The 26,599-nt window shown below is 36.2% G+C and overlaps 1 protein-coding gene across 2 annotated transcripts in view; it reads right to left on the minus strand.

The window, feature by feature from the left end:
• Positions 1 to 22,089: 22,089 nt before the first annotated feature.
• Positions 22,090 to 26,599, minus strand: part of LOC128691031 (zwei Ig domain protein zig-8-like) — a 348,642-nt gene continuing 344,132 nt past the window's right edge. For both annotated transcript variants that reach the window (XM_070089104.1, XM_070089103.1), the window contains one exon: positions 22,090 to 25,784. In XM_070089104.1, coding sequence (XP_069945205.1) covers positions 25,681 to 25,784 — 104 coding nt within the window. In that variant the 3' untranslated portion in view covers positions 22,090 to 25,680. The remainder of the gene's footprint in view (positions 25,785 to 26,599) is intronic.

The raw sequence follows: 26,599 nt of genomic DNA on the forward strand, positions 1-26,599 counted from the left end.
AGTGGAGGGGAAGAGAGTGAAAGAAGATGGATGAAGGAGAACGTTAAAGAGGCGAGTAGGGGAGGGAGGGAGTTGATTGGAGTAGGAGGAAACGAGGAAGAAGGAGAAGCAGGCTTCCCAGACCAAGGTCGACGCCACCTTGAGAGGTTTCTGTTGTTTAATGCGTCTCAGAGGCCACTCGTGCAGGTGTTGCCTGGACGCTGCTGCACAGGTTAATTATGCTGTGATAATGTGAAAATATTATAAGACCTCTCTCTCTCTCTCTCTCTCTCTCTCTCTCTCTCTCTCTCTCTCTCTCTCTCTCTCTCTCTCTCTCTCTCTCTCTCAGGAGAAGGTCAGGCGACATGACAGCTACATATAATATCACCAAAGGTAACGAGAAAATAGACAAAGACAATTTCTTGCTGCCTACAGTGAGGAGAACAAGAGTATATGTTTTCGCAAGACGAAAATATAGACTCTTGGAGACGTGTACCTCATCAGTCCACCTCGCTAGTTCACTTAATACACTTAGAACACCCAAAAGGCCAGACCGAACCTCTTCACCACTTGCTAGACCAGTTATTAACCAACCACCTGTCAATTAACACTTAATCCCCCGGTTGGTGCGACACTTTCTCTTCACCAGCCGATAGCACTTAAGTAAACCAAAACTTTCTCTCACTTATATTAGTACATCGGAAGTGAAATCCAAGCAGACATTGCATAGATATGTTTAAACCAATATAAAACGGAATACACTTTTTAATTCTAGCACTTAAACTATTGTATTAAAGAGCATCCACCTCGACACATATTTTCGGGTTACTGGGATAGCAATAATACACTAACAGGAAATCTAACAATGATCAATAACTGAAAACGGGGTAGATAAATTTCTGATGCTACACAGCTAACAATCCACTGTTGTTTGCTTTTCACTTGGGGTTTCAAATAAGTCCTTCAACACTGGTTTCAGAAGTATCTTCGTCTAGGTCACACAAGACCTCCCCATCCCTCCTCGGTATCAATGGTCCTTCTCACAAGCCAGCTAACTTTTGCCTGGCTGCAGCTCCTGGCCCACCTAATGGCTGAGTTCAGCGGTGTATGGCCCTTGTTTTGATCATAATAATAATCATACTGGTTGAGATCCTCTTCTGCCTCATTCTCAAGGAGAGCTCTTTACCAAACTATACTGTCTCTCTCTCTCTCTCGCTCTCTGGCTGTAACCAACACAAAGCACTCATTAAATTATTCACCTTTCTCCCTTCCTCAAGCGAGTGAGCAGGTATCGCTGAGGGTAAACTTAACGAAATAATGCGGAATATTTCCTCACAAACAGAGTGGGTGAAACTGCACTGTAATTAAAAAAAATAGACTGTGTGGAGATTTTATCTGTTAGATAGATACACTTGTATATATCTGTATAATTGCCTATGTATTTTTGTCCATTGGTACCAATAAGCACGTAGCATATATGTTCGTGTTCTATAAACAAAATTGACGAATATAAAAAAAAGGCAATTATAAAGATACACACAAACATACGTGTATACAAACACCAGCCCGCTCATGTATTAGCGGACATGTATACAAGCACACACGTACACACACACACACACACACACACACACAAAGACAGGATGTTCCAGGGAGGGGACACAGAAACAAGAGGCCACAATTGGAAGTTGAAGACACAAATGAGTCAGAGAGATAGTAGGAAGTATTTCTTCAGTCATAGAGTTGTAAGGCAGTGGAATAGCCTAGAAAATGACGTAGTGGAGGCAGGAACCATACACAGTTTTAAGACGAGGTTTGATAAAGCTCATGGAGCGGGGAGAGAGAGGGCCCAGTAGCAACCGGTGAAGAGGCGGGGCCAGGAGCTAGGACTCGACCCCTGCAACCACAAATAGGTGAGTACAAATAGGTGAGTACACACGCACATACACACATATGGGAGAGAGTGGACCTAGTAACGACCAGCGAAGAGGCGGAGTTAGAAGCTTTTACTCGACCCATGCAACCACATATAGGTGAGTACATATACTAGATGAACACACACACACACACACACACACACACACACACACACACACACACACACACACACACACACACACACACACACACACACACACACACACACACACACAGAATTGTGTATACAAATACTTACGAAAAAATATTTAATACTTTACAAACAAGGGCAGCGTCATCAAAGTAGTAATTACGCAGAGGAGAAAAAGAGTTTTATGTACAAAAACAAGCATTTAACATTAAGAATTTTATCCCTGAGAACTGAGCGGATTTCAGGTCATTAACATTTATTTTCATATTTTATTCATTTTTCTCCCTCAAAAAAAAAAGGAACTGGCAATAAGGACATTTAATCAACTGATCTATTTGAGGATAAATCGGTGTACTGCCGATATTTTTATTTTAATCGAGTGGAAGCGTTAAATGGGACGCATTCGGGTTCGATCCAAGGGAGGGAAGGACAGGTTTGGTTCCTTGGGTTAAGAGCCCCAATTCAGCATCGAATTCCCTCCCTTGATGACGTATTGCCGACGCTATTATTAAAAAAGTGCGAAACAGGTTTTTATTGGGACAACGTTTGGTTGTATGTTTTAGCTCATGGAATAATAACCTGGTCAAGCTCTACGCAACAAAAGCTCGTTCAGCACCAGAGTCTTTTGTTTAATTATCACCTTTAATACTGTCGTCGCCTGTGTACGAAAGTCGTAAACAATTCGTGAATACAAAGCATATAACCTTGCACGACGTGTCCCTCCATGTTCCTGAAGTTTTCTTGCTTCAAGGAATTAGTGACAAGGGTAGAATTACCGACAGAATGCTACGTAAATGGCTTGACAAAGCTTTTGGAGAGCGAAACGTTGTCACAATAAAATGTCACATTAGTTGCATGTGAGTCCATTTACCTAACACTTCAAGGAATTGTAGATTTTCTCTCATTCCTTAGTTTAACCCAGATTACTTTACATTCTTTGAATTTAATATATATATATATATATATATATATATATATATATATATATATATATATATATATATATATATATATATATATATATATATATATATATATATATATATATATATATATATATATATATATATATATATATATATATATATATATATATATATATGCAAAACAACCACTCTGAAAGAATAGAGAAATTCCAAGCGCTTTCGTGACTACTCACATTATCAAGGAACTATGAAAGTAAAGCATCCAAGGAAGCTATATAAGGGGTCTGGCCAACACCTCACTATCAGATCCCACAACGGTTAAAGCGCTTGGAATTTCTCTATTCTTTCAGAGTGGTTGTTTTGCATATTCTGAAATCACCTGTTTACTGTGATCTTATTGCATATATATATATATATATATATATATATATATATATATATATATATATATATATATATATATATATATATATATATATATATATATATAAATGTGGGATACTTAAATGTGCGTGGATGTAGTGCGGATGACAAGAAACAGATGATTGCTGATGTTATGAATGAAAAGAAGTTGGATGTCCTGGCCCTAAGCGAAACAAAGCTGAAGGGGGTAGGAGAGTTTCAGTGGGGGGAAACAAATGGGATTAAATCTGGAGTATCTGAGAGAGTTAGAGCAAAGGAGGGGGTAGCAGTAATGTTAAATGATCAGTTATGGAAGGAGAAAAGAGAATATGAATGTGTAAATTCAAGAATTATGTGGATTAAAGTAAAGGTTGGATGCGAGAAGTGGGTCATAATAAGCGTGTATGCACCTGGAGAAGAGAGGAATGCAGAGGAGAGAGAGAGATTTTGGGAGATGTTAAGTGAATGTATAGGAGCCTTTGAACCAAGTGAGAGAGTAATTGTGGTAGGGGACCTGAATGCTAAAGTAGGAGAAACTTTTAGAGAGGGTGTGGTAGGTAAGTTTGGGGTGCCAGGTGTAAATGATAATGGGAGCCCTTTGATTGAACTTTGTATAGAAAGGGGTTTAGTTATAGGTAATACATATTTTAAGAAAAAGAGGATAAATAAGTATACACGATATGATGTAGGGCGAAATGACAGTAGTTTGTTGGATTATGTATTGGTAGATAAAAGACTGTTGAGTAGACTTCAGGATGTACATGTTTATAGAGGGGCCACAGATATATCAGATCACTTTCTAGTTGTAGCTACACTGAGAGTAAAAGGTAGATGGGATACAAGGAGAATAGAAGCATCAGGGAAGAGAGAGGTGAAGGTTTATAAACTAAAAGAGGAGGCAGTTAGGGTAAGATATAAACAGCTATTGGAGGATAGATGGGCTAATGAGAGCATAGGCAATGGGGTCGAAGAGGTATGGGGTAGGTTTAAAAATGTAGTGTTAGAGTGTTCAGCAGAAGTTTGTGGTTACAGGAAAGTGGGTGCAGGAGGGAAGAGGAGCGATTGGTGGAATGATGATGTAAAGAGAGTAGTAAGGGAGAAAAAGTTAGCATATGAGAAGTTTTTACAAAGTAGAAGTGATGCAAGGAGGGAAGAGTATATGGAGAAAAAGAGAGAGGTTAAGAGAGTGGTGAAGCAATGTAAAAAGAGAGCAAATGAGAGAGTGGGTGAGATGTTATCAACAAATTTTGTTGAAAATAAGAAAAAGTTTTGGAGTGAGATTAACAAGTTAAGAAAGCCTAGAGAACAAATGGATTTGTCAGTTAAAAATAGGACAGGAGAGTTATTAAATGGAGAGTTAGAGGTATTGGGAAGATGGAGGGAATATTTTGAGGAATTGTTAAATGTTGATGAAGATAGGGAAGCTGTGATTTCGTGTATAGGGCAAGGAGGAATAACATCTTGTAAGAGTGAGGAAGAGCCAGTTGTGAGTGTGGGGGAAGTTCGTGAGGCAGTAGGTAAAATGAAAGGGGGTAAGGCAGCCGGGATTGATGGGATAAAGATAGAAATGTTAAAAGCAGGTGGGGATATAGTTTTGGAGTGGTTGGTGCAATTATTTAATAAATGTATGGAAGAGGGTAAGGTACCTAGGGATTGGCAGAGAGCATGCATAGTTCCTTTGTATAAAGGCAAAGGGGATAAAAGAGAGTGCAAAAATTATAGGGGGATAAGTCTGTTGAGTGTACCTGGTAAAGTGTATGGTAGAGTTATAATTGAAAGAATTAAGAGTAAGACGGAGAATAGGATAGCAGATGAACAAGGAGGCTTTAGGAAAGGTAGGGGGTGTGTGGACCAGGTGTTTACAGTGAAACATATAAGTGAACAGTATTTAGATAAGGCTAAAGAGGTCTTTGTGGCATTTATGGATTTGGAAAAGGCGTATGACAGGGTGGATAGGGGGGCAATGTGGCAGATGTTGCAAGTGTATGGTGTAGGAGGTAGGTTACTGAAAGCAGTGAAGAGTTTTTACGAGGATAGTGAGGCTCAAGTTAGAGTATGTAGGAAAGAGGGAAATTTTTTTCCCAGTAAAAGTAGGCCTTAGACAAGGATGTGTGATGTCACCGTGGTTGTTTAATATATTTATAGATGGGGTTGTAAGAGAAGTAAATGCGAGGGTCTTGGCAAGAGGCGTGGAGTTAAAAGATAAAGAATCACACACAAAGTGGGAGTTGTCACAGCTGCTCTTTGCTGATGACACTGTGCTCTTGGGAGATTCTGAAGAGAAGCTGCAGAGATTGGTGGATGAATTTGGTAGGGTGTGCAAAAGAAGAAAATTAAAGGTGAATACAGGAAAGAGTAAGGTTATGAGGATAACAAAAAGATTAGATGATGAAAGATTGAATATCAGATTGGAGGGAGAGAGTATGGAGGAGGTGAACGTATTCAGATATTTGGGAGTGGACGTGTCAGCGGATGGGTCTATGAAAGATGAGGTGAATCATAGAATTGATGAGGGAAAAAGAGTGAGTGGTGCACTTAGGAGTCTGTGGAGACAAAGAACTTTGTCCTTGGAGGCAAAGAGGGGAATGTATGAGAGTATAGTTTTACCAACGCTCTTATATGGGTGTGAAGCGTGGGTGATGAATGTTCCAGCGAGGAGAAGGCTGGAGGCAGTGGAGATGTCATGTCTGAGGGCAATGTGTGGTGTGAATATAATGCAGAGAATTCGTAGTTTGGAAGTTAGGAGGAGGTGCGGGATTACCAAAACTGTTGTCCAGAGGGCTGAGGAAGGGTTGTTGAGGTGGTTCGGACATGTAGAGAGAATGGAGCGAAACAGAATGACTTCAAGAGTGTATCAGTCTGTAGTGGAAGGAAGGCGGGGTAGGGGTCGGCCTAGGAAGGGTTGGAGGGAGGGGGTAAAGGAGGTTTGTGTGCGAGGGGCTTGGACTTCCAGCAGGCATGCGTGAGCGTGTTTCATAGGAGTGAATGGAGACAAATGGTTTTTAATACTTGACGTGCTGTTGGAGTGTGAGCAAAGTAACATTTATGAAGGGATTCAGGGAAACCGGCAGGCCGGACTTGAGTCCTGGAGATGGGAAGTACAGTGCCTGCACTCTGAAGGAGGGGTGTTAATGTTGCAGTTTAAAAACTGTAGTGTAAAGCACCCTTCTGGCAAGACAGTGATGGAGTGAATGATGGTGAAAGTTTTTCTTTTTCGGGCCACCCTGCCTTGGTGGGAATCGGCCAGTGTGATAATAAAAAATAATAATATATATATATGTATATATATATATATATATATGTATATATATATGTATATATATATATATATATATATATATATATATGTCGTGCCGAATATGTAAAACTGGTCAATTAGCAAGAACTCTTTTAAAATTAAATCCATTCTAAAATTTTCTCTTATACGTTTAGAGATATATCTTTTCATTAATGTTAATGTAAAAAAAAATTAATTTTGCTCCAAAAGAATCATAGAAAACTTGCCTAACGTTATTATAACAAGAACAATTTATTTTAGCCTAACCCAACTGAATATATTTTAGATTTGTTTACAATAATTTAATACTAAACAAACACAGTGAAATATATTTTTTTTCGTTAGGTTCAGAATGACTTTTGCGAAATTATTGCATACACAAATTTTCGCTTGTTCTATATGGCAAGATAAGCGTTGCTATTTAAGCCAAGATCGCAAGTTCTGCCTATCCGACACGATATATATATATATATATATATATATATATATATATATATATATATATATATATATATATATATATATATATATATATATATATATATTCCTACTATCATTAAACTTATTAAACTTTGCATTGTTGATGCAAAATTTGTATCTAATGATAAGTTTTACACTCAGAAGTTTGGTATGGCAATGGGAAATCCTCTTTCACCTGTTCTTAGTAACCTATACATGGAATTTTTTGAAACAAGGTTGCTTAACACAATCCTCCCTAATAGAGCTAAATGGTTCAGATATGTTGATGATATTTTGTGTCTTATGCCCAAAAATGTAGATATACACCATTTCCTTGGAAAATTAAATAACTTAGCCCATTCTATAAACTTTACGGTTGAGTTTGAAGAAAATAACTCATTGCCTTTTCTAGATGTTTTAATTATTAAGGGTAATAATGAATTCAAATTTAAAATTTACAGAAAACCTACAAATAACTGTTCCTATGTCCACTATTATTCCTCGCATCAAGATAGAGTCAAACTGTCTGTTTTCTCATCAATGTTTTTGAGAGCTTTACGAATTTGTAGTCCTGAGTTCATAGATGAGGAAATATCCAAAATTTATGAAATAGGTAATGATTTAAAATACCCACGAAATGTAATTGATAAATCTTTTAAAGTTGCTAGAAATACTTTTTACAATCCACAAAGAGACAACCTGCCTTATTCAACTAAAAATATGTTGGTTCTCCCTTACAATGAAAACTTGGTTGATATGCCTTCTCTTCTTAAGACTTTTAATATTAAAGTTGTATTCAAAAATCTTGATACAGTAAAAAAACTTTTGATAAAGAATTTCCCCCAAAATGCTGATGGATGTGTGTATAAGATTCCTTGTAAAATTTGCGATAAAGTTTATTACGGTCAAACTGGTAAAAATCTCGAACTAAGATTAAAACAACATAAATATAGCATTAGAACTGGACAAGATTCCAATGCTCTATTTATTCATGTAAGAGACTTTAACCATCCAATTGATTTTCAAAAAGTTGAGAAAGTAGTATCAAGCAAGTCCATGGTCGACAGGAATATAATTGAATCTTGTTTCATAAAAAGCAGTTTTGACAATAATATGAATATTTCCTTTGGTTTATATAAATTAGATCCATTTATAATTAATAGAATTTGGGAAGAATTTAATAATACACTGGACAAATAATAATTTTTCAATTTTCTTGGGTAGAATAGTTTGTTGGTGAGTTGTGCAAAGGACCTGTCCAGTTGGGCCGGCGCGCGTCAGGTGTTTAACCGTTGTGGGATCTGATTGTGAGGTGTTGCCCAGACCCCTTATATAGCTTCCTTGGATGCTTTACTTTCATAGTTCCTTGATAATGTGAGTAGTCACGAAAGCGCTTGGAATTTCTCTATTCTTTCAGAGTGGTAGTTTTGCATATATGTATATATATATATATATATATATATATATATATATATATATATATATATATATATATATATATATATATATATATATATATATATGTCGTGCCGAATAGGCAGAACTTGCGATCTTGGCTTATATAGCAACGCCATATAGGACAAGTGAAAATTTGTGTATGCAATAATTTCGCCAAAATCATTCTGAACCTAACGAAAAAAATATATTTCACTGTGTTTATTTAGTATTAAATTATTGTAAACAAATCTAAAATATATTTAGTTGGGTTAGGCTAAAATAAATTGTTCTTTTTATAATAAGGTTAGGTAAGTTTTCTAAGATTCTTTTGTTACGAAATTAATTTTTTTTACATTAACAGTAATGAAAAAAATATATCTTTAAAAGTATAAGAGAAAATTTTAGAATGGACTGAATTTTAAATGAGTTCTTGCTAATTGACCAGTTTTACATATTCGGCACGACATATATATATATATATATATATATATATATATATATATATATATATATATATATATATATATATATATATATATATATATATATGTATATATATATATATATATATATATATATATATATATATATATATATATATATATATATATATATATATATATATATATATATATATATATATATATATATATATATATATATGCAATAAGATCACAGTAAACAGGTGATTTCAGAATATGCAAAACAACCACTCTGAAAGAATAGAGAAATTCCAAGCGCTTTCGTGACTACTCACATTATCAAGGAACTATATGTATATAGTTCCTTGATAATGTGAGTAGTCACGAAAGCGCTTGGAATTTCTCTATTCTTTCAGAGTGGTTGTTTTGCCTATATATATATATATATATATATATATATATATATATATATATATATATATATATATATATATATATCTATATATATAAATATATATATATATATATATATATATATATATATATATATATATATATATATATATATTTATATATATGTATATATATATACATATATATAGTATATATATATATATATATATATATATATATATATATATATATATATATATATATATATATATATTTATATATATACATATATAGTATATATATATATATATATATATATATATATATATATATATATATATTTATATATATACATATATAGTATATATATATATATATATATATATATATATATATATATATATATATATATATATATATATATATATATATATATATATATATATATATATATATGCAATAAGATCACAGTAAACAGGCGATTTCAAAATATGCAAATCAACCACTGTGAAAGAATAGAGAAATTCCAAGCGCTTTCGTGACTACTCGCATTACCAAGGAACAAATAGTTTTGACAATAATATGAATATTTCCTTTGGTTTATATAAATTAGATCCATTTATAGTTAATAGAATTTGGGAAGAATTTAATAATACACTGGACAAATAATAATTTTTAAAATTCTTATTTCTTGGGTAGAATAGTTTGTTGGTGGGTTGTGTGAAGGACCTGTCTAGTTGGGCCGGCGGGCCTGCTGCAGTGTTCCCTTTCTTATGAGTCGCGTGTCAGGTGTTCCTTTGTTGTGGGATCTGATAGTGAGGTGTGGGCTAGACCCTTTATATACCTTCTTTTGATGCTATACTTTCATTGTTCCTTGATCATGTGAGTAGTCACGAAAACGCTTGGAATTTCTCTATTCTTTCACAGTGGTTGTTTTGCATATATATATATATATATATATATATATATATATATATATATATATATATATATATATATATATATATGTGTGTGTGTGTGTGTGTGTGTGTGTGTGTGTGTGTGTGTGTGTGTGTGTGTGTGTGTGTGTGTGTGTGTGTGTGTGTGTGTGTGTGTGTATACTACAGAAGTATTGAAACACTCACATTCACACGTATTGCACCACTGACACCTTCCTTTTAGCTAAATACACAAGTGCTGAAATCTTGAAGTCGATCCAATGAGGCATTTTTAAGATTTCCCGCTGAAACTAATTCCCGAATTTATCCGGTGAAATTAAGAACTTAGCCCCTACACTGTCCATTAAGAATCCACATCTATCTATAAGTAAGATACACCAACGTTCCAAGTTTGAAGCCCATCAGAGGAGACATTGTCAAGTTATCGCCCTGATGCGTGCTCTATGACCATTTCAGCTCAGTAATAACAATGATATCGCACCGATATTATAACTCTTGGAGGGAGAAGTAAAATCCGACAATCATTCCTTTGTTTCGGGACACACCTGCAGAAAGTGGATCTCAGTGGTGTGCTGCCATCCATAGTGTCACTAGTTAATAGCCGAAGTCGGACCGAAACGTCTTCATAAGTTTCTTTCTCCTCTTTGAAGAGGCTCTACACGCGGAAACGTGACACAGGAAATCGTAATAACACGATTACAAACAAACCACAGAACGGGTGAGGTTTGAACTCATGGCAAGTGAGATATAGGACTCACTTGCCTTGGGTTCGAACTTCAACCCGTTTCTTGATTTAGAGAAACATGGACCCAGTGAAAGCTTGTTCTTCGGTGTCTGCTCTTTGTTCACCATGAGGGTCTCCGGCTAGCTGCACACGTAAGGGTACTGACAGACCTGAGTTCGAATCCTGCTGGCTGCGATATTTCTTTATATATACTTTCGCTTCTTCCTGCGAAGTGAAAAAAAAATAGCACTTTATGACAACTTTCCTAAAGAAAAATATGAACAGGAAAGTGTCCTCGTGCGACAGTGTCACCAGAAGGTCTACAACGGGCACAAAGAGTATAGGTTCCGACGGAAAAAAAACGAGAGTAGATATGTGTTACGCAGTTGATGGTTTCCTGAGAAACCAGGACAACATGACCTATCCATCCTTGTCGAGGATAATGGTTATGTGATACGCAAAATTCTGGAGGGTAGGACCCACACGCGATACTACCTGATAACAGGTGAATGTATTGATATATGCAGAGGATGCCAGAATATTTTAGGGAACTAATGAGATATATAGATAGATAGATAGAAAGAAAGATAGATAGATACATAGATAGATAGATAGATAGATAGATAGATAGATAGAGAGAGAGAGAGAGAGAGAGAGAGAGAGAGAGAGAGAGAGAGAGAGAGAGAGAGAGAGAGAGAGAGAGAGAGAGAGAGAGAGAGAGAGAGAGAGAGAGAGAGACATGAAACTAATAGAAAAAAAGACATACTGTGTAGTACATTCCTTTACTGACAACGTTTAACTTACGCAGAGCGCTTTATGAAGTCACATAAATATCTGTCTGTGACTTTATAAAGCCCTCTGTGTGGGCGAAACGTTGTTAATAAAGTATACACTTACACTGCATTTGTCTCTCCATCATGTCGCTGTATTTTCACACCATTTATATCCAACCTAAACATAACGGATATTTTTTACTCAAATTAAATAATAAATGAAAATCTAAGAAGTAATAAAACCTGAAGCCAATAATAACACAAAGGGTAATTTCCTAATCATTAACACAGTTTAAAATTATTCAGAAAAGTCAAACACACACACACACACACACACACACACACACACACACACACACACACACACACACACACACACACACACACACACACATATATATATATATATATATATATATATATATATATATATATATATATATAATATATATATATATATATATATATATGTCGTGCCGAATAGGCAGAATTTGCGATCTTGGCTTAAATAGCAACGCTCATCTTGCCATATAGGACAAGTGAAAATTTGTGTATGCAATAATTTCGCCAAAATCATTCTGAACCTAACGAAAAAAATATGTTTGATTGTGTTTGTTTAGTATTAAATTATTGTAAACGTATTTAAAATATATTTAGTTGGGTTAGGCTATAATAAATTGTTCTCTTTATAATAAGGTTAGGTAAGTTTTCTAAGATTCTTTTGGTGCAAAATTAAATTTTTTTACGTTAACATTAATGAAAAAAATATATCTTTAAACGTATAAGAGAAAATTTCAGGAAGGACTTAATTTTAAATGAGTTCTTGCTAATTGACCAGTTTTACATATTCGGCACGACATATATATATACATATATATAATATATATATATATATATATATATATATTGCATATAAAATGTGAAGGTGAATCTCAAGACAGTCGCTTGCCAAATTTCAAGTCTTTTTCAATCACCTCAAGAACTCTCTGGAGGGACCCATTGCCCCAAGTTGATTTCCCTGAACAAAAATAAAATATACCAAAATTATCTTCGTGCGGTTCCATGCTCTTCTCTCTCGATTTTCATTCGTGGAATTGTGTTAAGATTTATGCAACGGCGTAATTTTTTTTTTTTTTGGGTGGGGGGGGGGATGTATTATGGTAATGAAATATTTGACGAAGAGGAATTTTGTGGAGTGAAAATTTATATGGGCCAGTGTGTGTGTAACGGCTTATATATACAACATGCCTTGTGTATATACGTAGTGGATGTACTTTGTATATATACCTTATGTGAACATATCATGTGTATACACCTAGTTTATATGCCTTGTGTATATACTTTGTGCATATACCTTATATAAATACTTTGAGCCTATACCTTGAGTATATACCTTGTGTATACACTTTGTGCATATACAGTGTGTATATCTTTCGTATATACCATGTGTATTTCGTGTATATATCTCGTGAATATACCTCGTGATTATACCTCGTGCATATACCTCGTGATATATACCTCGTGGATATACCTCGTGTATATACCTCGTGATATATACCTCGTGGATATACCTCGTGTATATACCTCGTCGATGTACCTCGTGTATATACCTCGTGATATATACCTCGTGGATATACCTCGTGTATATACCTCGTCGATGTACCTCGTGATATATACCTCGTCGATGTACCTCGTGTATATACCTCGTCGATGTACCTCGTGTATATACCTCGTGTATATACCTCGTGTATATACCTCGTGTATATACCTCGTGTATATACCTCGTGATATATACCTCGTGTATATACCTCGTGTATATACCTCGTGTATATACCTCGTGGATATACCTCGTGTATATACCTCGTGTATATACCTCGTGATATATACCTCGTGGATATACCTCGTGTATATACCTCGTGTATATACCTCGTGTATATACCTCGTGTATATACCTCGTGATATATACCTCGTGTATATACCTCGTGTATATACCTCGTGTATATACCTCGTGATATATACCTCGTGGATATACCTCGTGTATATACCTCGTGTATATACCTCGTGTATATACCTCGTGTATATACCTCGTGATATATACCTCGTGGATATACCTCGTGTATATACCTCGTGTATATACCTCGTGTATATACCTCGTGTATATACCTCGTGATATATACCTCGTGTATATACCTCGTGTATATACCTCGTGTATATACCTCGTGATATATACCTCGTGGATATACCTCGTGTATATACCTCGTGTATATACCTCGTGATATATACCTCGTGTATATACCTCGTGATATATACCTCGTGGATATACCTCGTGTATATACCTCGTGTATATACCTCGTGTATATACCTCGTGTATATACCTCGTGATATATACCTCGTGGATATACCTCGTGTATATACCTCGTGTATATACCTCGTGTATATACCTCGTGTATATACCTCGTGATATATACCTCGTGTATATACCTCGTGTATATACCTCGTGTATATACCTCGTGATATATACCTCGTGGATATACCTCGTGTATATACCTCGTGTATATACACAGAATGTTTATTTTGATCTTTATCTTTCACAGCGTGAAGAAAATATTGTTGCCATTATGATCCTGCCGGTCGATAGATTTTTTATGACGCTGATAGTCAATAGAGTTTAATGATTCTGACAGTCGATAGATTCTGATGATCCTGCCAATGAATGGATGATAATGATCAAGTCAGTAGCTAGGCCACAATAATAATAATAATAATAAAATAATAATAATAATGACAAACATCAATCCTTAATGAGCTTTCTGTCAGGAATATTAACATCACAGTAGCGAGTGCAAGGAGTTCATTAATCTATAATACGTACGATGGGGCTGCATACACCAGGATGGACCTGAGGTGTGTCGCATATGGGGCCGTTTAACAACCCTGGGGAGAGTACTGAGTGTTAGTCCCAGATTTTACTAAATAAGCATCATCTGCTGCTGAGGTTATTTGGTTGATTTGTGACACGGGCGATATGCTCGGCACAATGCTCACCCCCCTCCCATCCCTCTAGGTGTTTCTCCTTGAGTGAGGTTTGCAGCCTCTCTCCCCCGAGTCTATATTTAGTTTCTGGGGCCTACTTACCCTTCCCCAAATTTCGTAACCTTGCTTTTGCTGGGGCTGAATTACAAAAGACACTTGTCTGACCACTTGTACAGTGTGTACTAGTCCATTTGTAGCCTTTCCTTGTCTTCTTTGAGTCTTACTCTTCTCTCCCCCCTCTCTCTCTCTCTTTCTCCTCTTTCACTCACACACTATCTCTCACCCTTCGCTCTATGGATCGCCTGGCGGGTTCGCTCCCGAGTCATGGATCAGTTTTTAATTAAAGGAGTGTAATAAAGTTGGTAGAATTACCGACAATATGTAAAGTAAAAGGACACAAGTGCAACTAATGTGACATTTATTGTGGCAACGTTTCGCTCTCCAGGAGTTTTATCAAGCCATTACAAACAATACATGGACACAGAGGGTATATAAAGGCTCAGAGTGAGGTGAAAACTAGTGAGGTACCATTTCGATGTTCGCTAGTGGTAATAGTAGTAGTAGTAGTAGTAGTGGTAGTGACAAAAGTAATACAATATGGTAGAGCAATTAATTCGTACATGAGTAAAAGGATATAAAAGCTATTACTTGGGTAACATAAAAATAAGTTGGACAAATATAAATTGGAATGAGGCAGCTTGTTTCAGTGTTCACTCTCTGTGCTTTGTGTAGTATAACAGGAGAGACTATGTGATGGCAGGGTTTACTGTTTTCAGGAGGATTCTTGCTAAGACTTCGGAGATGGTGAAGCTGCCGTTGTTTTGTTTAATTGTATTCGAAACAGCGATCAGTGCTGATTCAAGGCACTTACGTGTGCGGAAATTATTTTCTTTTATCACTAATTGGGCGTCTCTGAATTTCATAAGATGATTGGTGGAATTTCGGTGTTGTACACAGGCGTTGTTTAAGTTGTCGTTCCTACATGCGTATATGTGTTCATTGAGGCGGGTGTCGAGGTTTCTTGCTGTTTCACCTACGTAGATCTTGTCACAGCCTCCACAGGGTATAGTGTAAACTCCTGCATTGACTGGTTCGTGGTGCTTGGGTTTTGTCCTGGTTAGATCCTTTATTGAAGTGGTAGAAGCGATGGCGACTCTGGTGTTAGCTTGTGAAAGTACTTTTGAGACGTTTAGTGCAACCTGGCTGTTGGGAAGAATTATAACTTTGTTGGGAGCGGTGTTGATGCGTGGAGAATTGATGATCTGAAGAGCTCTTTTCTTGCAGTCTTTGATGAAAAAAGAAGGAAATTGTAACTCAGTGAATGTTTGGTGAATGTAAGTACATTCCTCGTCAAGAAACTCAGGACTACAAATTCGGTATGCTCTTAGGAAAAACCCGATGATGATGCCTCTTTTGGTCTTGGTATCTTGACTGGAATAGAAGTGTGTGAGATCATTTTTATTGGTGGGTTTCCGATAAACTTGAAATCTTAGGTTGTTGTCTACTTTGTGAATGAGGACGTCGAGGAAAGGTAGCTTGTCATTGGACTCTTCTTCCAGTGTAAACTGGATCGCTGGTTCAACTGCGTTGAGCCTTGCCTGAAGATCCCGTACATCAAAACGTTTTGGAGTTATTACGAGGACATCGTCCACGTAACGTAACCAAGTGACCCTTGAAGGGATGATGTTGGCGAAGTGTTCGGACTCTAGGTGTTCCATGTATAAGTTGGCTAGGACGGCACTTATTGGGGACCCCATTCCCATGCCGTAGGTTTGTTTGTATAGCTTGTTATTGAAGGAAAAACAGTTGAAGTTAACACAGAGTTCAATCAAGTGAACAAAATCTCCGGGAGGTAAAGGAAGATTAAGGTCCTGGTTGACTTTACGTCGTAGAACCTCGATGGCTTTTTTTGGTAGGTACTTTTGTGAAGAGGGAAGTCACATCCAAACTGCTTAGTTTCTTGTTACGGATGGAGAGGTTACGGATGCGGTTGAGAAGGTCGCCTGAGTGTTTAAGATGAGCGGGGCTGATGGTCCCCAGAAGGCAGGAAAGATGTTTGGCAAGAACTCCGGCTAGTTTGTGTGGAGCACTGCCTATTCCAACTTATTTTTATGTTACCCAAGTAATAGCTTTTATATCCTTTTACTCATGTACGAATTAATTGCTCTACCATATTGTATTACTTTTGTCACTACCACTACTACTACTACTACTACTACTACCACTAGTGAACATCGAAATGGTACCTCACTAGTATTCACCTCACTCTGAGCCTTTATATACCCTCTGTGTCCATGTATTGTTTGTAATGGCTTGATAAAGCTCCTGGAGAGCGAAACGTTGCCACAATAAATGTCACATTAGTTGCACTTGTGTCCTTTTAATTAAAGGAGTTTTGAGACAATGCTTCAGATGGGAGTTGAAGCAGTTAGGCACATAAAAGTCATCCCCGAGGCAAGATAGTCTCCAGGCGAGACATTAGTGAGAACCTCTTGAGAATTGAACTTCTCCTTCGTCTTCTCCGAAAAAATACTCGGTACGAATTTCCCAGATTAAATCGATTATTGCTTTCGTTTTTTCCCCCCTTTTTTTAAGGACGTTTGAAAAAGGCCCTAAAAAATGAAGTGGTGTCTCGATGGTTGTAAAGGGCTCGCGATTTAAGGAACGGGAGCCACACTTCTCTTCTCCAGATCAGATCTGATTGTCTTCCATTCCCAAAGCGCCGGTCGATCTTTGAGGCCATAGCCTTTCCATATAAATTTAATAGTAATTGAATTATGAAAATGTGTATAAAAATCGTAATAAAATACTTCTTTTATTAGTTCCTAAAGGTATGTGTGATGCATATGGTATGAGAAGAAAGTAAAGGAATTAAACCTGACGACTTTAGAAGATGGTCTAGAAGAGATATAATTACGACAGAAAAGATACGCAGAGGATTTGACACGGAAATGCGAGGATACGGTCGAGGGGTAACAGAGTGAAGCTCAAGACACAGATGATCTACTGGGATGTTAGGAAATGTTTTTTCAGCCCTAGGGTGGCAGACAAGCGGAACGAGCTACATGAGAAAGTGGTAGAGGCAAACTCATTACACAGTTTCAAGAATAGGTATGACAAGTCCCATGACGCCAGGAACCAGTCACGAAAATGAGAGATGAGAGAAATAAGAACGAAATTGAAAATAAACAAATATGTAAACAGAGCTGTAGGTGGTGGATTAACCTGGTGGATGTGCTTCCTTTTCCAGCCTTTGGTTGTGAAGGAGGTGGATGACGATGGCAGTTGGATCACTATGTCAGGTGGATCACTTTACCAAGTGGAACACTGTCAGGTGGATCATTTAACCAGGTGGATCACTATGCCAGGTGGATCACTATGCCAGGTGGATCACGATGGGTTAATTAACACACCGTTAAAAAAGAACAGTGTATGACCTAGCTAAGACGTGACCAATTAGCCGTACGTTACGTGACCAATTAGCCGTACGTTACAAAGCACACGTACATACGTGCCTCGCTGAGAGAAACCTCGCTGGAGAAAATAGAGCGAAAGGCAAAAAAACAAATATATAGAATTGAAAAGAAAAAAAAAATAGAGTTCATTGTGGAAAAAATAAAAGTCGCAATACCATTTCTCGAAAATTTCTCTTTAAAACCGAAAAAAAACACTCGGAGATGAATCTTGTGGTGACCTGATGCTCCATCCTGGACCATTATCGAGCTCATGAACGGCCGAAACGTCGTGCAGCTTCATATTTGTTGGGTAAAAGAACACAGATGAGGACAAATGGGACATCTTATCAGAACCATCTCTGTCATTTTATCCAAAATTCTGTCTGTAATTCTACCGTTATTATTAGTGTCATATTTACATTCTTTGTAGAATGATGTGGAGACTAAATCAAAGAGAATATAGAGGGAATATATTAAGACGAAGAAATGAACGATGGGTGTTTATACAGAGGGAAGAAGGGAGAAGAGCGATGGGAGAAATTGAGAGAAGGGGAAAAACTAGATCGGAATCGATGAAAAGGAGTTTGATGACAGTGGATGGGAGGTGAAGTGTAAATTGGGAAAGGAAGGAAACAGGGAGACAGGATGATGACTCGTTAAGTGTTGTAGAGGGTTGAACAGGGTCATAAATAGTCATACGTACAGGGTTAGACCCTGATTGGGTGGTGTGGGGTTGGGAATTTGTGTGTGTGTGCGTGCGTGTGTGTATTTGTTGGTATGTATGTATGTATGTATATATATATATATATATATATATATATATATATATATATATATATATATATATATATATATATATATATATATATATATATATATATATATATATATATATATATATATATATATATATATATATATATATATATATATATATATATATATATAATGTTTTCAATAGCACTGACATCATTAGTATATACAAACAATAGTAAATAAGTTTACCAATAACAGTCTTGCAGATAACAGATTTACCAGCGTCAGATATACATACAGGTCGTGTACAAGCGCTTACACACAACAGAATTTACAAACCACGCTATTTGCGACACAGCGGTCTCCCTTCCTCTCCCTTCATCTTTTTCCTCTTGTTATTACCTTCGTTTTCCTCTCATTACTGCTCTATTCTCCGTTTTTCCCCTCTGGCGCCTTCTCTTTTCTCCTTCTCCCTCCGCCTCACCTTTGCCACCTTAACTGTGAATATTCATTCTCTCTCCTTCATTATCTCTCTCCTTTATGCTCTCTCCTTTATTTTCTCTCCTTTATTCTCTCTTCTTTTGCTTTCTTTTCCGTGGTTGCTTCTTGTTTTTTTCCTCTAATTGTCCATCCTTCTCTCTTCTCTTCTACATCTTTATTCTCTTCTCTTCTACATTCTTTATTCACTTCTCTTCTACATTCTTTATTCACTTCTCTTCTACATTCTTTCTTCTCTTCTCTTCTACATTCTTTATTCTCTTCTCTTCTACATTCTTTATTCTCTTCTCTTCTACATTCTTTATTCTCTTCTCTTCTACATTCTTTATTCTCTTCTCTTCTACATTCTTTATTCTCTTCTCTTCTACATTCTTTATTCTCTTCTCTTCTACATTCTTTATTCTCTTCTCTTCTACATTCTTTATTCTCTTCTCTTCTACCTTCTTTATTCTCTTCTCTTCTACCTTCTTTATTCTCTTCTCTTCTACCTTCTTTATTCTCTCCTCTTCTACCTTCTTTATTCTCTTCTCTTCTACTTTCTTTATTCTCTTCTCCCTCCCACTATTTTTTTCCTTCTTTATTACCATAATAAAAATTATTCAGGATTCACCTCATAAAACTTTGAAAAGTAAAAATTAATGGAGGTTTGCCAGCTGGGAGTCACCACCTGTGTAAAGCAGCTGGAGCCTTTACGGACCTCCCACGGACAGCAGCGAGCTCTTACGAACCACCCACAGGAAGTAGCGAGATTTTATAAATCTCTCACGGACAGTAGCGAGTCTTTATAAACCTCTCACGGACAGTAGCAAGTCTTTATAAACCTCTCAAGGACGGTAGCGAGTCCTTGTGAACTAATCACGGACAGTAGGAAGTCTTTATGAACCTCTCACGGACCGAACCGAGTCTTTCTGAGCCTCCCAAGGACCGAAACGAGATCTAACGTAGCTTCCAAGGACGGAACGGAATCCACGAACCACGCTACGGAGAGCTGGGACAGCAATCAAATTTTGTAATCAAGTTTTAGCTAAAGGATAGAGGGGTGGCTCCAATTCCTTGGATCAACACCCTTTCACTAGCATCAAGGCGCCTCCTCAGAGGCTGGAATCACCACACAGAACAGCTGGTGAAAATACTTTATTCTTTATTTTCTCTAAGATTCTTTATTCTATATTTTCTCTAAAACACTTTGTTCTATATTTTCCCTATGATACTTTATTCTATATTTTCTCTAAGATACTTTATTCTATATTTTCTCTAAAACACTTTGTTCTATATTTTCTCTATGATACTTTATTCTATATTTTCTCTAAGATACTTTATTCTATATTTTCTCTAAGATACTTTATTCTATATTTTCTCTAAAACACTTTGTTCTATATTTTCTCTATGATACTTTATTCTATATTTTCTCTAAGATACTTTATTCTATATTTTCTCTAAGATACTTTATTCTATATTTTCTCTAAAACACTTTGTTCTATATTTTCTCTATGATACTTTATTCTATATTTTCTCTAAGATACTTTATTCTGTATTTTCTCTAAGATACTTTATTCTATATTTTCTCTAAGATATTTTATTCTATATTTTCTCTAAGATATTTTATTCTATATTTTCTCTAAGATACTTTATTCTATATTTTCTCTAAGATACTTTATTCTATATTTTCTCTAAGATACTTTATTCTATATTTTCTCTAAGATACTTTATTCTATATTTTCTCTAAGATACTTTATTCCATATTTTCTAAACGACTTCAATTTTTTTTTTTTTGGAAAAATTGTTAACCCCTTTTGTATACTCACACAGCATGAAAATTATGGAAAAAAATAATTTACACACATATTTGGATTAAAAGTTTATTAAAATTCTTGATAGTACAGAGAGAGAGGGAGAGATGATGATGTTTTTATAGAATTCTGATTTTATCCAATTTATTTACACTGGATAATTGTTTATTTACAGTAGTGTTGTATATAGTAAATAAATGCTTATGTAAATTCACAAAATTATATATATATATATATATATATATATATATATATATATATATATATATATATATATATATATATATATATATATATATATATATATATATATATATATATATATATATATATATCCATTCAAATGCATATACACACGAATACATACGCACACGCATACGTACATATATTTTTTATACAAACATAAATCTGATTTGTAGGTGTATGAGTAGCGTTATAAATGATGTGATACGAGAAAACATTATCATGATAGTTGATGGTCCCTGAATGTTGTGTTTGGTATGTGGTCCTCACTCATCACACCCTTACATGTCTAGTTCATGTTTGTATCATGTGTATATCCTGTGTATACTACACTATGTATCTACCCACCATATATATATATATATATATATATATATATATATATATATATATATATATATATATATATATATGTATATATATATATATATATATATATATATATATATATATATATATATATATATATATATATATATATATATATATATATATGTATATATATATATATAAATCATGTGTATGCAGTATGTATGTGTGTATATAATGTGAATATCTTGAGTATACAATGTGTACTTTGTCTTGCTGAGTCGTGTCGAATTAGTACTCATTTGTAACCACTTGCTAGTAAATCCTTTCATGTATTATTAGTTCAGTTTGTAATTAGCTGTGTCAGTTTTGGTTGGTTGATCTCTAGCTCTTTGACCCGCCTTTTTTATCTTTCCGTTTAATTTGCTTAGAGTCTGTTCTTGCTACGTCCTTGTTGATGCCTTGTCTTTGTAAACTATGTGTTCATTGTATTTTGTACGATCTGATCATATCCCCTCACTTTTCCTTTCCTCCACGAAGTAGAAGGCGACTGTATACTTGGGTAGTATGTCTGTCTCGCGATTAGCGGAAGGAAGATGGAACCTCCACCACTCAGTGTATAATAACTCACACGAGTCACGAAATAGTAATAACTCAGTTTCAAACATTTGTTCAAACCCCACCCGTTCCACGGTTTGTTTGACCCGCATGAGCGTAGTGCTTTACATAAAATAAAAAAAAGAAACAGAAGATCAATTTTTCCTAGGAAAACTATTTAGCTCTCACACTTTTTCCCTTCGTATCTTATTCTTCTCGTCTGTCATCAGTCTAGGTGAATACCTTTGGATTTAATTAAAAATAAATTTGCGACTGTGAGGGCTCCTCACTGGCGCTGCGTAGTCAGGGAAGGTCTTCAGTGTAATTTTGGTTTAGAATTCTGATACCTGGGCTTGCCTGTTGGGCCAGGAAGTGCCGCTGAAGATGTTATGTTTAGCACAGGTGGGAAAACATTCCAACAAGGTGCAAAACGGAGACACAAAGGCAGAATGGATCTCTTGTTAAGACCACGTTTCGCTTCGTAAAGAAAAGATTCAACAAAAGGAGATCTTTATTAATACGATGTTTCACCTCTATGAGACTATATCAAGTGTCCTTTTTACCCCCTTCGTCGCCTACGCAATACTTCAACGCTGCACTATATGGCCAATCTTTTTCAAGTCCGTACAGAATACCTGGGAAACGTAGGACTGTATAGGCGGAGTGACGACCGTAGGAGAGGTGCGACTGAATATAGGCGGAGTGAGGACCGTAGGAGAGGTGCGACTGACCTAAGAGTGTCAACAACCCCTTCCAGCCCTCTCTTCTTTTCCAGGAAGAACCGTAACATCGTCATGAAGTTTCTCTCCAAAGCTGACGTTGTTTAGTATATTGTCTCTAGCTCTTTGACTTGCCTTTTTATATTTCCGTTTAATTTACTTGGAGTCGGTTCTTACTACATCTTATTACGGTTCTTACTACGTTTTAGCTATGTTGTTATGACTTTTATTCCTTATGTCAGGACCCATAAAGATCCAGTCGAAGAATTTGCATAGCAAGAGGGACTTGATGGGTTGAAAAGTCATACATTCTTTTCTCCTATTAGTATATTCTTTAATCCATTATATTCATTATTTCCCATTATATTCTTTATTCCCTATTATATTATTTATTTCCCATTAATTTAATGGAACGCAGAAGCCACCGGTAGATGAATAAGGCATGTGCAACACCTGGGTGTCTTTATTGATGAATAAGACACATGTGCAACACCTGGGTGTCTTTATTGATGAATAAGACACATGTGCAACACCTGAGTGTCTTTATTGATGAATAAGAAGTTTCGTATGAATCTTGATCATTGATACCAACAAGTAATTTAAAACGGAACATGAACAGAAACTAATGTATATTAGAAAACGTTTCGGTCTTGCGGCCTTGATCATTTGGAAGTGTTAAGGGTCTCATGACGAAAACGTTTTTTTGGTATATCTTAGTGTTTATTACACAGATTATCAGCACAAAGAAGACTGAAATTTATGACGACATTTTCGTCCAACTTGGACCATTAATGATATTGCTCTAGTCACGGTATCGTGCCTTCTTATGCTTTAATGCTAATTCCCGTGTTTATAAATCCTTGGAGACGTCTCGAATACCAGGGACTTTAGCAAACAAATGATAAATCTCTGGGCGGTCGAAGCGTCTCTCTTTCAACATAGCCAGGTGTTGCACATGTCTCCGTTCATCAGTGTATCTGCACTGTGTACCCTCAGTATTTCACTGTTACTTAAGACAGTCAAAATGAGTGACTGTTTTACCAGTCTTAAACAGTGATTTTCTGCTACGCCCGATTGTTTCCAGTTTTCTATTTGCTCGTCGTGTCTTTTTTTATTCTCATTTATCTTATATTTCATTTATTGCCTTTGTGGTGTGTTACTATTGATAATTTTTTCTATTGATAGAGAACTGTCCAGTAATGTAAATCGAGAAATTTTCTGGCAACTCGTATCCAAATTTTTAGCTATAAAAACATGAATAACTGAATTAAATTTATATTGAAGCATAAATGATCAAATTTTAAACCCAATGTGATCGCTTAGGTGCATTTTAAGAGAAAAATTGAGCACAGTCATTTAGAATTGAGCAAAATTTATATGGAATTTGCGGGGATGGGACAATACCTTTTATCTGAAGGAAGACGTTACCTTAAAACTGTCATTATTTTAGCTATTTTTCGTTGTCAGCAGGTCAGTAACAAGCTGTGTTGATCCTTGCTCTCGGCCCTGGGGAACGCCGTTTGTTCTTCTAGTTAATGTATAGGAAATGGGGTGGAATTGTTGATAAAATGTTCTTAGTGACTGTAGTGACGGAGGTGGTAGTGATGGAGTTGATGGGGATGATGGTAGTAGTAGAGTAATAGTAGTAATAGTGGTGGGGATTGCCGGCAGTAGTCGCAGGTGTAGTAGTAATGGTGGTAGTGAAGGTGTTCCTGCTGTTATCGTGGTAGTGGTTTTAATAACATTTGTGAGTGAGGGGGGGTTGTAGTAATAATGAGGGCTATGGTGGTTGTTGTAGCAATAGAGGCAGTATTTGTAGAGATGTTAGCGATCATGGAAGTGGTGGTTGTAGCAGCAGCAGCTGTGGTTGTTGTTCTTGTTATCTTGTTAGTAGTAGTGTAGGTGTAGTTGCCGTAGTAATGGTTGATACTGTCGTTTCGGTGGTGGTGGTTGTTGTGGTGATGGTTGTTGTTTTAGTTTAGTAATAGTTGTTGGTGTTTCGGTAGTGGTAGTTTCAGAGGTAATAGTGGTGGAAGTAGTGATGATGTGTGTAGTCATTTCAGTAGTGGTGGTTGTTATTGCTTTAGTGGTGGTGGTGGTTACAGTAGGGGGTAGTTGCAGTAGTGATGGGGTTGTCGTTTTTAGTACTTGTTGCTTTAGTGGTGGTTGTGGTTGTTGGTAGTGGTTGTGGTTGTTGGTAGTGGTTGTTGTTGTTTTAGTGGTGGTAGTGGTGGTGGATGTAGCAGTAATAATAGTGGTTGTCGCTTCAGTAGTAGTGGGTGTTGTAGCTTTTACAGTGGTAGTACTAGTGGTTGCATAAGTAGCGGTTAGCTATTGTTGTTTCAATAATGGTGGTAATGGTTGTAGTAGTGGTAGCAGTGGTGGTGGTAGCGGCTGCTGTAGTAGTGGTGGTGATTGTGGTGGTACCAACACCACCATCATCATCATCATCATCATCATCATCATCATCATCTCAGCATCATCATCTCAGCCTATGTGTGAGCAGGAGACCCAGCATCAGGACGGAGAGGTCGTGACGACTGGGTGAAGAACCACGGTCGTCATGCATGGCTCTCGGCTCCTCGTCTATCACAGGGAGAAAATGAAAAAGACATTAATAACCGGAGAGAGAGAGAGGGAGAGAGAGAGAGAGAGAGAGAGAGAGAGAGAGAGAGAGAGAGAGAGAGAGAGAGAGAGAGAGAGAGAGAGAGAGAGAGAGAGAGAGAGAGCGAATTTCAAGCCTGAGCTGTTACGACCTTTCAACATAGAGGCCCTTGCATGGACACTACGGGTTTAGTGTTTACCTCATGAAGATTATAATAAATAATACAAAAATGCTAGTACTACTACATATGATACTAGTACTATTGCTAATTATACTACTGCTATTATTACTGTTACTACTATTCCTACTACTGCGACGACAACAGCTACTACTACTACTACTACTACTACTACCACTGCTACTTTTACTACAATTACTAATAGTACTACTACTACTACTAATATTAATAATAATGCAAATAATAATAATAATAATAATAATAATAATAATAATAATAATAATAATAATAATAATAATAACAATGGCTCCTCACCATTTTTTTCTGTTTGTTACGCCACTGATTATTTAAATGTGTTATTTTAAGGCAACAAACAACTATAAAGACCACAGGTTTAAATAATTGGATTTTAATTACCTTCGAGAGGATTATTTTTTACTGATTGTAGTTCCAAGATTTTAAGAACTTGTACAATCACTCAAGCAACTGAATCCACTGAGTGAAACACGTAGCTCGGTTGGTAGTGCACTCAACTCACACACTGAGGCCTGTGGTTCGATTCCCGGTACGGGTGGAAGCACTAGGGCGTGTTTCCTTGAGACACCTGCTGTCCATGTT

This window comes from Cherax quadricarinatus, chromosome 27 (genome assembly GCF_038502225.1).
Source record: "Cherax quadricarinatus isolate ZL_2023a chromosome 27, ASM3850222v1, whole genome shotgun sequence".
Classification (NCBI taxonomy): domain Eukaryota; kingdom Metazoa; phylum Arthropoda; class Malacostraca; order Decapoda; family Parastacidae; genus Cherax; species Cherax quadricarinatus.